Source organism: Equus quagga, chromosome 2 (assembly GCF_021613505.1).
Source record: "Equus quagga isolate Etosha38 chromosome 2, UCLA_HA_Equagga_1.0, whole genome shotgun sequence".
Taxonomy (NCBI): Eukaryota; Metazoa; Chordata; class Mammalia; order Perissodactyla; family Equidae; genus Equus; species Equus quagga.
The window spans coordinates 67,713,000-67,728,577 of record NC_060268.1 but is presented as its reverse complement, the minus strand read 5'-3'; the positions used below and the strand labels follow the sequence as shown (position 1 = coordinate 67,728,577).

The window sequence follows — 15,578 nt, the reverse complement described above, 5'->3', positions numbered from 1 at the left end:
CTCCCCTCACCCCAGGCCAGGGAGCTTTTCTTTGCTAAACCTCCAAAACACAGAGCACCAGGTTGGACTCCCTGTCCCTGAACAGTGATCCTGGCTGCCTCAGAGACCCCAAGGTGTTTTGCCCCACTTAGTGGGACCCATCAGAGGAGTCCCAGGTGCCCATCAATTCAGGGGTGGAATATTCTGAGTTCCAAGGTGGTTTCTCTGGCACATCTCACCCATGGAAGGAGAGGAAGAATAAGAAAATACAGGCTGAATCTCTAGGAAAGCATCTTACTTTATGTCAGTTCTTTGTGGGCAGGGACCACGTGTGATTCACATCAGGGTCCCCAGAGCCCATCCAGGCCTGGTGCAGAGATCACTGGTGAGTGTTTGGGGGATGATAAAGAGGTGGCAAGAAAGAGAGAGGGGTGGCATGAGAAGCCCTTGTCCTAGGCCCTCTGCTCTGGGGACCCCAAGTGTAGGGGACCAACTATGCTCTTACAGCAGAATGATGGATTCAAATTGCTGCCCCCTTCCCCCATGTACCCATCTCTCCACAGGTCAGACTTGTCCTAGGCCAGGAGGAGCTGAGGCTGCAGACCCTGGCAGGGACGCTGCTGAGCGACTCCGTCCTCCACACCGTGGGGCTGACTGTGTCAGACAACTGGGCCTCGTTGTCAGTTGATGGGCTCCTGAACGCCTCAGCCCCAGTCGCAGGAGGCCCCCTGGAGGTCCCCTATGGGCTCTTCATAGGGGGCACTGGGAGCCTTGGCCTGCCCTACCTAAGGGGAGCCAGCCGACCCCTGAGGGGTTGCCTCCATGCAGCCACCCTCAACGGCCGCAGCCTCCTCCGGCCACTAACCGCAGACGTGCATGAAGGCTGTGCTGAAGAGTTTTCTGCCAGTGATGACGTGGCCCTGGGCTTCTCTGGGCCCCACTCGCTGGCTGCCTTCCCTGCCTGGGGCACCCAGGATGAAGGCACCCTGGAGTTTACACTCACCACACGGAGCCGGCAAGCACCCCTGGCTTTCCAGGCAGGGGGCCGGCGTGGGGACTTCATCTATGTGGACATATTTGAGGGCCACCTGCGGGCTGTGATTGAGAAGGGCCAGGGTACCGTGTTACTCCACAACAGTATGCATGTAGCCGATGGGCAGCCCCATGAGGTCAGTGTCCACGTGGATGCCAACCGGCTGGAAATATCTGTGGACCAGTACCCGACACGTACTTCCAACCGTGGGGTCCTCAGCTACCTGGAACCACGCGGCAGTCTCCTCCTCGGGGGGCTGGACGCAGAGGCCTCTCGCCACCTCCAGGAACACCGCCTGGGCCTGGCACCAGGAGCTGCCAACATCTCCCTACTGGGCTGCATGGAGGACCTCAGCGTCAATGGCCAGAGGCAGGGGCTCCGGGAAGCCTTGCTGACTCGCAACATGGCAGCTGGCTGCAGGCTTGAGGAGGACGAGTACGAGGAGGATGCCTACGGGCCATATGAAGCTTTCTCCACCCTGGCGCCTGAGGCTTGGCCGGCCATGGAGCTGCCTGAGCCCTGCATGCCAGAACCAGGACTGCCTCCTGTCTTCGCCAACTTCACCCAACTGCTGACCATCAGCCCGCTGGTGGTGGCCGAAGGTGGCGCAGCCTGGCTCGAGTGGCGGCACGTGCAGCCCACGCTGGACCTGAGCGAGGCAGAGCTGCGCAAATCCCAGGTGCTGTTCAGTGTGAGCCACGGGGCACGGCATGGTGAGCTAGAGCTAGACATCCCGGGCGCCCAGGCGCGGAAGATGTTTACCCTCCTGGATGTGGTGAACCGCAAGGCCCGCTTTGTCCACGATGGCTCTGAGGACACCTCCGACCAGCTGGTGCTGGAGGTGTCGGTGACCGCTCGGGGGCCTGTGCCCTCCTGCCTTCGGAGGGGCCAGACTTACCTTCTGCCTGTCCAGGTCAACCCTGTCAATGACCCGCCCCGTGTCATCTTCCCTCACGGCAGCGTCATGGTGATCCTGGAACACACTCAGAAGCCACTGGGGCCTGAGGTGTTCCAGGCCTACGACCCAGACTCGGCCTGCGAGGGCCTCACCTTCCAGCTGCTCGGCGCCGCCGGCGGCCTCCCAGTGGAGCGCCGAGACCAGCCCGGGGAGCCAGCGACCGAGTTCTCCTGCCGGGAGCTGGAGGCGGGCAGCCTCGTCTACATCCACCGTGGGGGCCCCACGCGGGACCTAACGTTCCGGGTTAGCGACGGGCTGCAGGCCAGCCCTCCAGCCACGCTGAAGGTGGTGGCTGTCCGGCCAGCCATTCAGGTCCGCCACAACACAGGGCTGCACCTGGCCCAGGGCTCCGCTGCACCTGTCTTGCCCGCCAACCTGTCGGTGGAGACAAATGCTGTGGGGCAGGATGTGAGCGTGCTGTTCCGAGTCACCGGGGCCCTGCAGTTTGGGGAGCTGCAGAAGCAGGGGGCCGGCGGGGCGGAGGGTGCCGAGTGGCGGGCCACACAGGCGTTCCACCAGCGGGATGTGGAGCAGGGCCGCGTGAGGTACCTGAGCACCGACCCGGAGCACCACACCGAGGACACTGTGGAGAACCTGGCCTTGGAGGTGCAGGTGGGCCAGGAAACCCTGAGCAATCTGTCCTTCCCCGTGACGGTCCAGAGAGCCACAGTGTGGCTGCTGCGGCTAGAACCGCTACACACTCAGAACACCCGGCAGGAGGCCCTCACCACAGCCCACCTGGAGGCCACCCTGGAGGAGGTGGGCCCGAGCCCCACCCTCTTCCACTATGAGGTGGTTCAGGCCCCCAAGAAGGGTAATCTTCGGCTACAGGGCACGCGGCTGTCAGACGGTCAGGGCTTCACCCAGGATGACCTGCAGGCTGGTCGGGTAACCTATGGGGCCACAGCACGTGCCTCAGAGACAGTCGAGGACGTCTTCCGTTTCCGTGTCACAGCTCCACCACATTTCTCCCCACTCTACACCTTCCCCATCCACATCAGGGGTGACCCAGATGCTCCTGTCCTCACCAACGTCCTCCTCTCGGTGCCTGAGGGTGGCGAGGGCATCCTCTCTGCTGACCACCTCTTTGTCAAAAGTCTCAACAGTGCCAGCTACCTCTATGAGGTCATGGAGCGGCCCCGCCATGGGAGGCTGGCATGGCGGGGGTCACAGGACAAGGCCATCATGGTGACATCCTTCACCAATGAAGACCTGCTGCATGGCCAACTGGTCTACCAGCATGACGACTCGGAGACCACAGAAGATGACATCCCATTTGTGGCTACCCGCCAGGGCGAAGGCAGTGGTGGCATGGCCTGGGAGGAGGTACGAGGCGTCTTCCGTGTGGCCATCCAGCCCGTGAATGACCACGCCCCCGTGCAGACTATTAACCGTGTCTTCCACGTAGCCCGGGGTGGGTCGCGGCTGCTGACTACAGACGACGTGGCCTTCAGCGATGCCGACTCAGGCTTTGCTGATGCTCAGCTGGTGCTGACCCGCAAGGACCTCCTCTTCGGCAGCATTGTGGCTGTGGATGAGCCCACGCGGCCCATCTACCGCTTCACCCAGGAGGACCTCAGGAAGAGGCGAGTCCTCTTCGTGCACTCAGGGGCTGACCGTGGCTGGATCCAGCTACAGGTGTCCGACGGGCAGCACCAGGCCACCGCACTGCTCGAAGTGCAGGCCTCAGAGCCCTACCTCCGTGTGGCCAATGGCTCCAACCTAGTGGTCCCTCAGGGAGGCCAGAGCACCATCGACACAGCTGTGCTCCACCTGGACACCAACCTAGACATTCGCAATGGGGATGAGGTCCACTACCATGTCACGGCCGGCCCACGCTGGGGACAGCTGCTCCGGGCCGGCCAGCCTGCCACAGCCTTCTCCCAGCAGGACCTAGTGGATGGGGCCATTCTCTACAGCCACAATGGCAGCCTCAGCCCCCGTGATACCCTCGCCTTCTCCGTGGAGGCAGGGCCTGTGCACACAGATGCCACCCTACAAGTGACCATTGCCCTGGAAGGACCACTGGCCCCCCTGCACCTGGTCCAGCACAAAAAGATCTATGTTTTCCAGGGAGAGGCAGCTGAGATCAGAAGGGACCAGCTGGAGGTAAAGGGCTGGGGTGTGAGCAGGGTCACGGGCCAGATGAAGGGGGCCTTTCCCTCCAGCCTTCATGCTGTGCGTGCTTGGACATTTTGGGCTGTGCCTGTGGTGACTCCTGGGTCAGGTGTGAGCACGTGCCTTAGGCGTGCACCTGTACATGTGTGTGTTGTGTGCCTGAGGGTTTCTGGGGAGTCTTGTACGTATAACTGCCTGTGAGTGGTGTGTGCCTCCACATGTCTTGTGCATGTGTGTACATGCTGTGACTAACCGTGCAGATTCCTAGGCCCCACCCAGACAACAGAATATCTGAAGTGGAGCCTGAGAATCTGTATTTTAATAACGATAAGTTCTCTGGAGGGTTTTCATGGGTACAGACTTTGAGGACTATAGGCCTTGGAGGCAGGCTTGGCTGCCCCTGCAGGTTCCCATGCGTTCAGCTCTTTTTCCAGACTTTAGACCAGGACTCAGGGTCTGGAGAGGGCTACTGACCCCCCAGGAACCTCACAGAGCAACTACAGGCTGTCCAGCAGGCCTACTGACTTGCTGTGTGACCTCAACAAGTCCCTTGCCCTCTCTGGGCCTTATTCTCCTCACTGCCAATTTCTGAGCCTCTTGTGGTTCTGGCTGTGGACTTTTGGGCAGACTGTGACTAAACATGTCTCGCATCAGGAAGGCTTCGCCCTGCAGGAGGCAGCATTTGAGTTAGGCTTAGAAGAGTCTGGGGTTTCAATAGCAGAGAAGTGGGGACAGTATTCCAGACAGAGGGAGCAGTTCAGGCAAAGGCACAGAATCAGGAATGTGAGTTTGGGGGCAGTGTGTAGCCCTTTGTGGCTGGACCATCAGGTGAGGGGGCACCCAGTGGCCCTTGGACTGGACCTGGGTCTGCCAGCTCCATAGAGCCTAGAGTCTAGGAGTCTGTGCCTCTAAGAGGGATAGGGCACCCTCTGGTGGTGAAGGATGGCAATTGCGGGGGCATTCTCTGTGTGTATGTGCGCATGCGTGTCTAGGTGTAGGACGTACATGTGTGTCTCTGTCCACACATCAGTGTGTGGTGAGATTGTATGTCTGTGTCACTGACTCTGAGGATTTGTGATTATGTGTTCTGAGGGAATGTGTGTCTCAGAGGCCAGGACAGCCTTCCTCTGTGACCCCCGTGAGTACCTGTGACCCTCTGTTAACCAGGCAGCCCAGGAGGCAGTGCTGCCGGCAGACATTGTGTTCTCGGTGAAGACCCCACCAAGTGCTGGCTATCTGGTGACATTGTCTCACGGCACCACGGCAGCCGAGGCACCCAGCCTGGACCCCGTGCAGAGCTTCTCTCAGGAGGCGGTGGATGAGGGCAGAGTCCTGTACCTGCACTCCCGCCCAGAGGCCTGGAGTGATACCTTCTCCCTGGATGTGGCCTCAGGCCTAGGTACCCCCCTCGAAGGAGTCCTCATGGAGCTGGAGGTGCTGCCTGCTGCCATCCCACTGGAGGCACAGAACTTCAGCGTCCCCGAGGGCGGCACCCGCACCCTGGCCCCCCCGCTGCTCCGCATCATTGGGCCCTACTTCCCCACACTGCCAGGCCTCAACCTGCAAGTGCTTGAGCCACCCCAGCATGGGGTCCTGCAGAGAGAGGAAGGACCTCAAGACAGGACCCTCGGCACCTTCTCCTGGAGAGAGGTATGACTGTCAGGGAGGCCCTGGGGTTTCAGCCCAGCTCTGGGGGCAGAGTAGGGGGAGCCCCAGGGCCTCCCAGTCTGGGGGTATGTACTTAGAGGAGGCATGGAGCCCACATTTATGGAGCACCTCTGCTTTAGATACCTCATCTCATTCCTTCTTCACTGGGCAGACAGAAATGATTGTCCCTATCTCCTTCACCCCTTCCTTCCTTCACTCGGGGAGAAATGATTGTCCTCATTTCCAGAGGAGTCAGTTTCCTCCCGCACCCAAAGGCAGGTCATGAAGACCCACGGTGAGTCTCAGGCCTGCTGAGGCCTGACCTGCAGCCCTGGGCCTGCCCACAGGTGGAACAGCAGCTGATCCGCTATGTGCATGATGGGAGCGAGACACTGACAGACAGCTTTGTCCTGGTAGCTAATGCCTCGGAAATAGGCCGCCAGAGCCATCCTGTGGGCTTCACCATCACCATCCTGCCTGTCAACGACCAACCCCCCATCCTCACCACAAACACAGGCCTGCAGGTAAGCGCATTCTAGGACCACCTCCCACCTCTTCTCCCAGAGAGAGGCCCAGCACATAGCTCCCCCGAGCCTCAGTTTCCTCCTCTGTAACATGGGGGCTCTGCCACGTGCCTCACTAGGTTTTTGGGAAGAGAGAAGAGCTGTTATACTGAAAATAGAACACAGGTGTGAGGCTTTGTTATTGGACACTTATAAGTGCAGTAGGCAGCCTTGTGAATGGCCACACTTGGCCCTGCTCTTCCCTGACTCACCCTCAGCAGGAGGCTTTTTCTATAGCTCAGGACCAGAACTCATGAAGAAAGTTTTCAAGCCTTTAAGGATGGACTCCAGGTGGGGAACAGTTAAGCTCCCCACTTCCTCCCCCAGAAAGTGAAGGCCACAGACTGGATCCCCAAGCCCCTGCCCCTTATACCACTGCGGAGCAGCAGTGCCCCCATTCAGCAGAGGTGGAGGTTGCGACCCAGATAGAGGTGACAGAACTTCTTCACAGTCACAAAAGTAGTTACTGGTATAACAGTAAGGGCGTGGCTTGACCGAGGCCACACAGCAAGATAGCAGATGGGCAGGACCTTGAACGCTGACTTCTAGGGTGTGCACTCTAGGTCAGCAGGAGCCGTGGAAGGCTTCACAAGGGGGCTGATTTGGGCTGTCTGTGACATGGGGCACTAGGCATCTTTGGTGGTATAGGATGTGCCTGTGGGAAGCAGCCCAGTGGTGGAGAGGCCTATGGAGGGTACAGGCTAAGGGCTGCCCTGAGACCACAAGCGGGTGGTGCTGTGTGGCAGCTTGGCCACCAGGGGGTGCTATCCACCGTGTTTGTGCCAGAAGCCTCGCTAAAGCCCTGCCCTCGTAATTTGCAGCCCTCCTTCCAGACCTGCGGCTGGGGTCCTCCTGGGGCTCTGGGAGGGAGCACAGGAATCCAAGAGGGCTGTTTTCCAGATATAGAATCCCCTCCCCAATACTGCCCACAAGTTGCTGACCCAGCAGGATGTATAATAGGACCCTGGGAACAGGATCCTGCCATGCTGGCAGGTGACAGGCCTGAGGGGATCTCCCCTTCACTCTGAGCATGGGGAGGGGCTGCTCACACCCAGGCATCCCTCACCCATCTGCTTGGGGCTCAGGCCTGCACTGGAAACACCTGGGCCTTCATCCCAGTGCTGCTTCCATGCTGCGGGATGACAGCCAGCCATCAGCCTCCAGCTCTCCATGCTTCATGCCCTCTTTCTCACCTGGAAGGGGAGACCATTTCTAAGTATCCTGGGCAGGCAAAACTCACGTTCCCCAGTGTGCCCAGCCCCTGCCCAAACTTGCTGTGGAGGGTCTGAAGGGAGACCCCTGCCCTGCCAGTGGGACAGGGCTGGATTAAGCAGCACTGTCTGTCAGGGTAGGTAGGGTCTCTGAGGGGTGAGAACCTGGTGAGGCTGAGAGCTGGGGGCTTCCTGAGGTAGGGGGACATGAGTTGGCCTTGAGGGACAGCAGGATTAGGGCAGATGGAGAGCAGGGAGCCTGGGCGTGGGGGCCCTGGGGTAACAGGGGAAGGTGAATGGGGTGGAGGGCCCTTTGTGCAGGGGGCCCAGAAAGGCATAGGCCTCAATGCCAGCTGAGGGCCTGAGCTACAGTGCGCTCAGAGCCCCGATGGTGGCCCCATGGCCGGGGAGGAATAAGGAAGGTAAGCTTGGTAGGGGCAGAACCTTCACAGTCCTGTGTCCCCAGATGTGGGAGGGGGCCACTGTGCCCATCCCTACGGAGGCCCTTAGGGGCACAGACAACGACTCAGGGCCTGAGGACCTGGTCTACACCATCGAGCGGCCCAGCAATGGACGGGTAGTGCTGCAGGCGGCGCCGGGCACTGAGATCCACAGCTTCACACAGGCCCAGCTGGATGGCAGGCTCGTGCTGTTCTCACACAGAGGTGGGTGCTGAGAGGTGGGGATGCTCTGAGGATGGGGCGCCAGCATGGGCCTGCGAGACCCAACTCCACTCCTGTCCTCAGGAGCCCTGGACGGAGGTTTCCACTTCAGCCTCTCCGATGGCGAGCACACTTCCCATGGACACTTCTTCCACGTGGTGGCCCAGAAGCAACTGCTCCTCTCACTGGAGGGCAGCCGGACCCTGACCATCTGCCCAGGTGGGTCTGCCAAATGTGGGTGGCATGCCAGGGTCATGCCACCCCTCTAGCAGTGGCAGGCTTTGCCCTGGCTCCTGGCCAAAGGCTGACAGGCCCCTTTTGCCTCTCGCAGGGTCCATCCAGCCGCTCAGCAGCCAGAGCCTGAGAGCCAGCTCCAGCGCAGGCACCGACCCCCACCACCTTCTCTACCGCGTGGTACAGGGCCCCCGGCTTGGCCGGCTGTTCCGTGCCCAGCAAGGCAGCACTGGGGAGGCCCTGGTGAACTTCACTCAGGCCGAGGTAAGGGCCCAACTCTCTACAGCCCCCGCTCGGACTCCCTCCAGCCTCAGGTGGCACACTCTGCCTATGGACACGAGTACCAGCTGCAGCATCGTTGGCAGCAGGCACTCCCTGGGCCTGCCATGTTCCAGACCCTGCATGCCTTGCCTTCCAGGAGCCACCAGGCTGGTAGGGCAAAAGGGGCTTAGTGTTACAAGGGGAGGGAGGAGAATGCAGGAGCCCAGAGCAGGGATTGGGTCCTGGGGCTTGGCTTCTAGAAGGAAGCTGCAACAGGACCCTAGGGGCTGGAAAGGGTGCACTGTGTAGGGGACACTAGTACACCCGAGTGGCTGGTGAGGGGCACTGCTTGGTTCAGGGGCATAGAGTTAGATGAAGGCAGCTGTTGGGCCTACAGGCAGAGGTGTGAGCCTGGGGCTCAGCTCAGGGGCCAGCAAGAAGCAGAGGGGGTCCTGGCAGCAGATGAGTGGACAGAAGGCAGCTGAGGAGGTAGAGCTGAGAGTGAAGTTGCCGTCTGTCCATCATGGCATCTTTAGGGCATAGCTGTCCCAGAGCATACCAGAGGCCACCAGCAAAAGCTAGAACTCAGCCCTGGGAAGAGGCAGACTGCTAGCCTGCTGGGATCACAGAGCTCTCTGTGCTAACTGTGCCAGTGGGGCCGGCAGCCATGACTTACATTAATGCCCCTTCTAAGTTCAGGAGGGGCCAGGGTAGCCTTGGTTCTCCCCAGAGGCAGAGCAGGTGGGGAACTCTCAGGCATCAGGGAAGGAGGTGGCTTTAACGAGGTGGGAAAAGGTTGCTCGGGTCTCTCACATCAACCTCCCGCAGGCCTGGGTTCTCCATTCTCCAGGAGCCCTGGCTTCTGCTGTGGCCATTCCTGCCCTCTTCCTACAATGAAATATTCAGCAGGCTGTGGCTGCAGCAACTGCACCCTGAGTCCCTAGGAGCCTTTGTCATCAGATGCGCAGGAAGAGAGAGGGAACAGGACCAGGCCTCAGGGCCCCACCCGCACCTGACAGTGCTACACTGTCCCACACCCCAGCAATCTGAAGGACGAGATTGAGTGGCCACCAGGGGGCCAGGCTGGCAGTGCCACCCAGGGAAGCTGGGAGGGGCTGTGTGGCAGAGATACCTTCCCCACCTTGGAGAAGGGGGCAGGGCAGGACTGGGGAGTGTCTGACAGCACCACTGTCCCACAATACTCTGAGCTGGGTGGGGCAGGGATCAGGTGTCCCCATTTTGCAGATGAAGAAAATGAGGCTCACAGAGGTCAGGTGACTTTATTCAGAGCACATGGCTAGTAAGAGGCAAAACCAGGACTCTGCGTTCTGACTGCTAGTGCAAGAGTCCTCTCACCAGAGGACACTGCTTGCTCCCAGAGCTCAGGGACTCCTCCCCACCTTGTCGGGATTGCCTCACTCCCTACTGGACACCTCCCACCCACAGACACTCCTGTGCCTAGGCATCCAGCCTCCCACTCCCACTCCCAGGGGTCTCCATTTCCTTCCTGCCCACCCCTCAGCCTGCGCCAGAGGTTACAGCTGGTAGTCCTTGTGGGCCACATCTGGCCCACAGATGTGTTTTATTTGGCCTGCACAGTGCATTTAACATTTTTTAATTAATGGTCAACCTATAACCTTGGGGAGATGTCACCAAAAAACCTGATTTCCAGTTTCTTGAAAGGCCTGTGTTCCCTCTTACAACAATCAGCTGAGGAGCAGCCACCAGTCTCCACAGGGCTCTGCTCCTCCTTTACACCAGGTCTGGCTCCCCCTTTAGAATGGGCAGTGCCCCCGGGTTCACCACAGCCCATTGCCCTGAGGGCCTCCGCACACTCAGACCACGCTCAGTGTCCATCTTACTATTGCACAAGTCTTGTTTTTCTGAGAGAAGGAACATAGTTCCCCGTGTCTCCTAAAAGGGGAAAACAAAAGATAAGCCAAGAGGACACATTGGAGTTAGAAGGGGGAGGGAACTTATTTCTTTATGGAAGTGAAGAATGTTCCTTAGTGTTTAACATGCAGACAGCCCTAGAGAAGAGCAGGTGACTGGAGTGGAGTTGCTGTAGAGGGAGTGGTAGGAGATGAGGTCGCAGGGGTAACCGGTCACAACGAGGTCTTCGTGGTCAAACAGTAAGCCATTGCACTATCTGAGCAAGGGTGACATAAACTTACTTACATTTTGAAAGGCTCATTCTGGCTTCTGTGTTAACAAACTGCCGGGGGGCAAGGGGCGGGGCTGAGGCTGGGACACAGTTAGGAGGCTATTGGCAATAATCCAGGCCAGAAATGATGGTATGTGAGATAAGGAGAGGAGTCAGCGATGACTCCAGAGTCTTTGGCCTGAGCCTGGAAGAACACAGCTGCCATCCTGTGCCGTGGGAAGACTGGGAGGCAGAGCAGGTCAGGAGTCTGTCTGGGGCAGGCTGAGTCTGACGTGGCCCTTGGACATCCACAAGGAGCTGCTAAGGAAGCAGGTGGATATATGAGTGCAGAGTTCGGGCGAGAGCAGTCCGGGCTGGAGATACAAATAGGGGCGTCACCAATATAGCTAGCATTTGAAGATGTGAGAGTGATCCAGGGCACATGGGGAGCACCTGTAGATAGAGAAGAGTCTCGAGGCCAAGCGTGGACTTTGGGGAGAACAGGGGGACCAACAAGAGAGTCTGTAAAGGAGAAACTAGAAAGGTAGGAGAAAAACCAAGAGAGCAGAACGTCCTGGAAGCCGGCTGGTGTGTTGAGGAAGGAGTGTTCAATTGTGTCAAATGCTGCTGAGCAGGCAAGCAGTATGAGGTTCAAGAACTGACCACGTAGGCCATTGGTGCCCTTGGCAACAGCAGTTTTGATGGCATCACAGGAACAAAAGCCTGGGTGGAGTGTGCTCAGGATAGCTTGGGGGGAAGAGTATAGCCTATTCTTTTTGGAGTTTTGCTGCAAAGAAGAGCAAGAGAACTGGGGGGCAAATGGTAGAAAAAGTGAAGTTAGAAGTTTTTTAAGATGGCAGAATAGCATAGTTTTGTGACAATGGGAATGATCCATTTCGGGGGAAATTGACACCATAGGAGAAAGAAGGGAGGTGGTGGAAGTGGTTGAGAGAAGGTGGAGTATTACTCTCTCCAGAGGTTCAGAGAAATGAGGTGATTTGTTCAAAGCGGGAGAGCCGGGATTTGACATGTCATCTGGCTCCAGGACTCAGCGCTTCACTGCTCACGATTGCCTAATGGCGACCCACTGAGCTAGTGAGGGAGAGCGCCGTCACAGACACAGTGATAGGTCTAGCCGGGGAAGCCGAAAGTGAGGCTGGGCACTGAGGGGCTGGCAGGGAGACCGCAACGCCCAGTGCCGGTGCCAGCCTGGGAGGGAGCTCCTGGGCACCATAGGCTGGACCTTCTTCTCATCCAACCATGGGGTGTCCCCACAGGTATACGCTGGGAATGTTCTGTATGAGCACGAGATGCCCCCTGAGCCCTTCTGGGAGGCCCATGATGCCCTGGAGCTCCTGCTGTCCTCGCCTCCTGCCCCCGATGTGGCCGCCACTCTTGCTGTAGCTGTATCTTTCGAGGCTGCCTGTCCTCAGCACCCCAGCCGCCTCTGGAGGAACAAAGGTGAACAACATCATGGCTGGCAAAGTTGAGGGGACACTGGGAGAGGCCCACAGAGGAGGGGACACAAGGCCAGGGTCAGCAGCTCGTGCCAGCTCCCAGGACCTGGGAAGTTATAGGAAGGGTGGGCAGGTGGGGATCCCTTGAGATCAGAAGGCAGACATGGTCCTTGTCTTCCTGGGGACTCTGACCCTCATTCTGGGGTACTTGGTCTGAGGGAGGAGGCACAACCTTGCCCCAAGGGCCTGGTCTTGGGGTCCATGGCTCTTCCCTCAGTGGACTGGACCTTCATAGTCTATGTCCCACCCCTAGGTCTCTGGGTCCCCGAAGGCCAGCGGGCTGAGATCACCACAGCTGCCCTCGACGCCTCCAACCTCCTGGCCAGCGTTCTCTCACCGCAGCGCCCAGAACACGACGTGCTTTTCCAGATCACACAGTTCCCCACCCGGGGCCAGCTGTTGGTGTCCGAGGAGCCCCTCCATGCCGGGCGGCCCCACTTCCTGCAGTCCGAGCTGGCTGCAGGGCAGCTGGTGTACGCCCATGGAGGTGGGGGCACCCAGCAGGATGGCTTCCGCTTCCGTGCCCACCTCCAAGGGCCAGCAGGGGCCTCAGTGGCGGGACCCCAAACTTCAGAGGCCTTTGCCATCACAGTACGGGATGTGAATGAGCGGCCACCTCAGCTGCAGGCCTCCGTCCCGCTCCGGCTCACCCGTGGCTCCCGCATCCCCATCTCCCGGGCCCAGCTGAATGTGGTGGACCCAGACTCGGCTCCCGGGGAAATTGAGTACGAGGTACAGCGGGCACCCCACAACGGCTTCCTGAGCCTGGCAGGGGCCAGCCCAGGGCCTGTGACCCACTTCACGCAGGCTGATGTGGACGCCGGGCGGCTGGCCTTCGTGGCCAATGGGAGCAGTGTGGCAGGCATCTTCCAGCTGAGCGTGTCTGATGGGGCCAGCCCACCCCTGCCCATGTCCCTGGCTGTGGATGTCTTGCCATCTGCCATTGAGGTGCAACTGCAGGCACCCCTAGAGGTGCCCCAAGCTTTAGGGCGCTCCTCACTGAGCCGGCAGCAACTCCAGGTAGTTTCAGATCGGGAGGAGCCTGACGCAGCATACCGCCTCACTCAGGGGCCCCAGTACGGGCATCTCCTGGTGGGTGGGCGGCCTGCCACAGCCTTCAGCCAGCTCCAGGTAGACCAGGGGGAGGTGGTCTTTGCTTTCACCAACTTCTCCTCCTCTCGTGACCACTTCAGCATCCTGGCACTTGCCAGGGGTGCCAACGCGTCAGCCACAGTAAACGTCACCGTGAGGGCTCTGCTGCATGTGTGGGCAGGAGGGCCATGGCCCCAGGGTGCCACCTTGCGCCTGGACTCCACTGTCCTAGATGCAGCCGAGCTGGCCAACCGCACAGGCAGTATGCCCCGTTTCCGGCTCCTGGCGGGACCCCAGCACGGCCGTGTGGTCCGCATGCCCCGGGCCAGGACGGAGCCCAGGGGCAGCCAGCTTGTGGAGCAGTTCACTCAGCAGGACCTTGAGGATGGAAGGCTGGGGCTGGAGGTGGGCAGGCCAGAGGGTATGTCCCCCACCCCCACAGGGGATAGTCTCACTCTGGAACTGTGGGCCCAGGGTGTCCCGCCTGCTGTGGCCTCACTGGACTTTGCCACTGAGCCTTACAATGCAGCCCGGCCCTACAGTGTGGCCCTGCTCAGTCTCCCTGAGGCTGTTCGGACAGAAGCAGGGGAGCCAGAGAGTGTCACCCCCACGGGCGAGCCTCCAGCAGCCTCCAGCCCCATGCCCACCGTGGCTAGTGGGGGCTTCCTGGGCTTTCTTGAAGCCAACATGTTCAGCATCATCATCCCCGTGTGCCTGGTCCTCCTGCTCCTGGCACTCATCTTGCCCCTGCTCTTCTACCTCCGCAAACGCAACAAGACAGGCAAACACAACGTCCAGGTGCTGACTGCTAAGCCCCGCAATGGCCTGGCTGGCGACACTGAGACCTTCCGCAAGGTAGAGCCAGGCCAGGCCATCCCACTCACAGCCGTGTCTGGCCAGGGGCCCCCACCAGGGGGCCAGCCTGACCCAGAGCTGCTTCAGTTCTGCCGGACACAAAACCCTGCCCTTAAGAACGGCCAGTACTGGGTGTGAGGCCTGGTCTGGGCCCAGATGCTGCTCAGGCCAGGGACAGGCTTGCTCAGGCCCCAGCCCCATTGCTCCCATGCCCTGGTGCTGTCTGAGTGTCCCCAGAGCCAGGGAGACCTGGGGACACTAGGGACGGAAGGTGCTGGGAGGAAGTCCAGGGGTCCAGGACAGAGCGGAGTGAAGAGCTGGAATCTCGCCAGCTCCCTCCATGCCTAGAGAACTGCAAGGCGCCCAAGGCCAGAGGCAAGCTCAGAGTTGGGGCCCTGCCCTGGAGCTAGCTTGGGCTGTGAATACCAGAGCAGCCTCCTAGATGGGTCAGGACTCTGGGTCCTGGGTCTCTGACCTTGGGTAAGTCACACCTGACCCAGCCTGCTGAGAAGGCAAGGAGAAGTGAGGGCAGGGAGGGGCACATGGGGATTCCTGGCTTTTCCACTCCAAGCCAGGCCTCCCCTCATCTCTGCCCCAGGGCTGAGAGGAAAACTTTTTCCCCTGGTCCTTTAGGAAGATGGTATTCCCTGGAGCAGAGGGCAGGAGGAGAGAGCCCCTCCACTCTCTAGAAGGCACAAGCCAGTATAATAATATATTCAGGGTACAAGGTGGGGGGTTGCTCTGGAGATGGGCTTATTTAAGGGGAATTGTAAGGAAGCTGTTTAACATGGTGCTGAGCTAGCCCCAACTAATGGAGCCCGTGCGGGCATGGGATAGAGGAGGGTCTGAGGCCAGTTCATTCCCAGGCCCCATTTTGATGGGCTGAAGGTAGGCAAGCATGGGTCTGTGGCCCAGGAGCCGACAGGGCTGGGCAACATGCAGGGTCTCGGGCCAAGGGCCACTGCAGGGCCTGTGCTCCCAAAGGACTGGGGGGTGGGCATCTGGGGGACTCGGCTCCATGGGGCCTGGATAAACGGTGCTTCAGAGGTTCTGGACAGCTGTGTGTTGTTTGTCTGACCATGTACTGGGCCCTTCTCCACATCGGGCTGAACTCCCCTGGGGCAGGCCATCCCGCCGGGCCTCAGCCAACAGGGTAGACGGGGCCATGCAAGCCATGAATTTCCATCTCCTGGGGCCTTCCAAATCTCCTCTACCCACACCTGTGTGGGCAGGTTGGCCAGGCTGTGGAACATAGGCTAGGCCCTCTCCAAGGAGCTTAAAGGAAAAAATGAAACCAAGAGATAT

The 15,578-nt window shown here is 59.6% G+C and overlaps 1 protein-coding gene across 1 annotated transcript in view; it reads left to right on the top strand.

Moving 5' to 3' along the window:
- The window catches only part of LOC124235774 (chondroitin sulfate proteoglycan 4), a 35,325-nt gene extending 19,979 nt beyond the window's left edge, over positions 1-15,346 (top strand). Inside the window, exons 3-10 of the mRNA XM_046654187.1 lie at positions 543-4,079; positions 5,256-5,738; positions 6,083-6,259; positions 7,976-8,174; positions 8,256-8,390; positions 8,503-8,669; positions 12,087-12,270; positions 12,580-15,346. Coding sequence (XP_046510143.1) covers positions 543-4,079; positions 5,256-5,738; positions 6,083-6,259; positions 7,976-8,174; positions 8,256-8,390; positions 8,503-8,669; positions 12,087-12,270; positions 12,580-14,411 — 6,714 coding nt within the window. The 3' untranslated portion in view covers positions 14,412-15,346. The remainder of the gene's footprint in view (positions 1-542; positions 4,080-5,255; positions 5,739-6,082; positions 6,260-7,975; positions 8,175-8,255; positions 8,391-8,502; positions 8,670-12,086; positions 12,271-12,579) is intronic.
- The last annotated feature ends 232 nt before the right edge of the window (positions 15,347-15,578 follow it).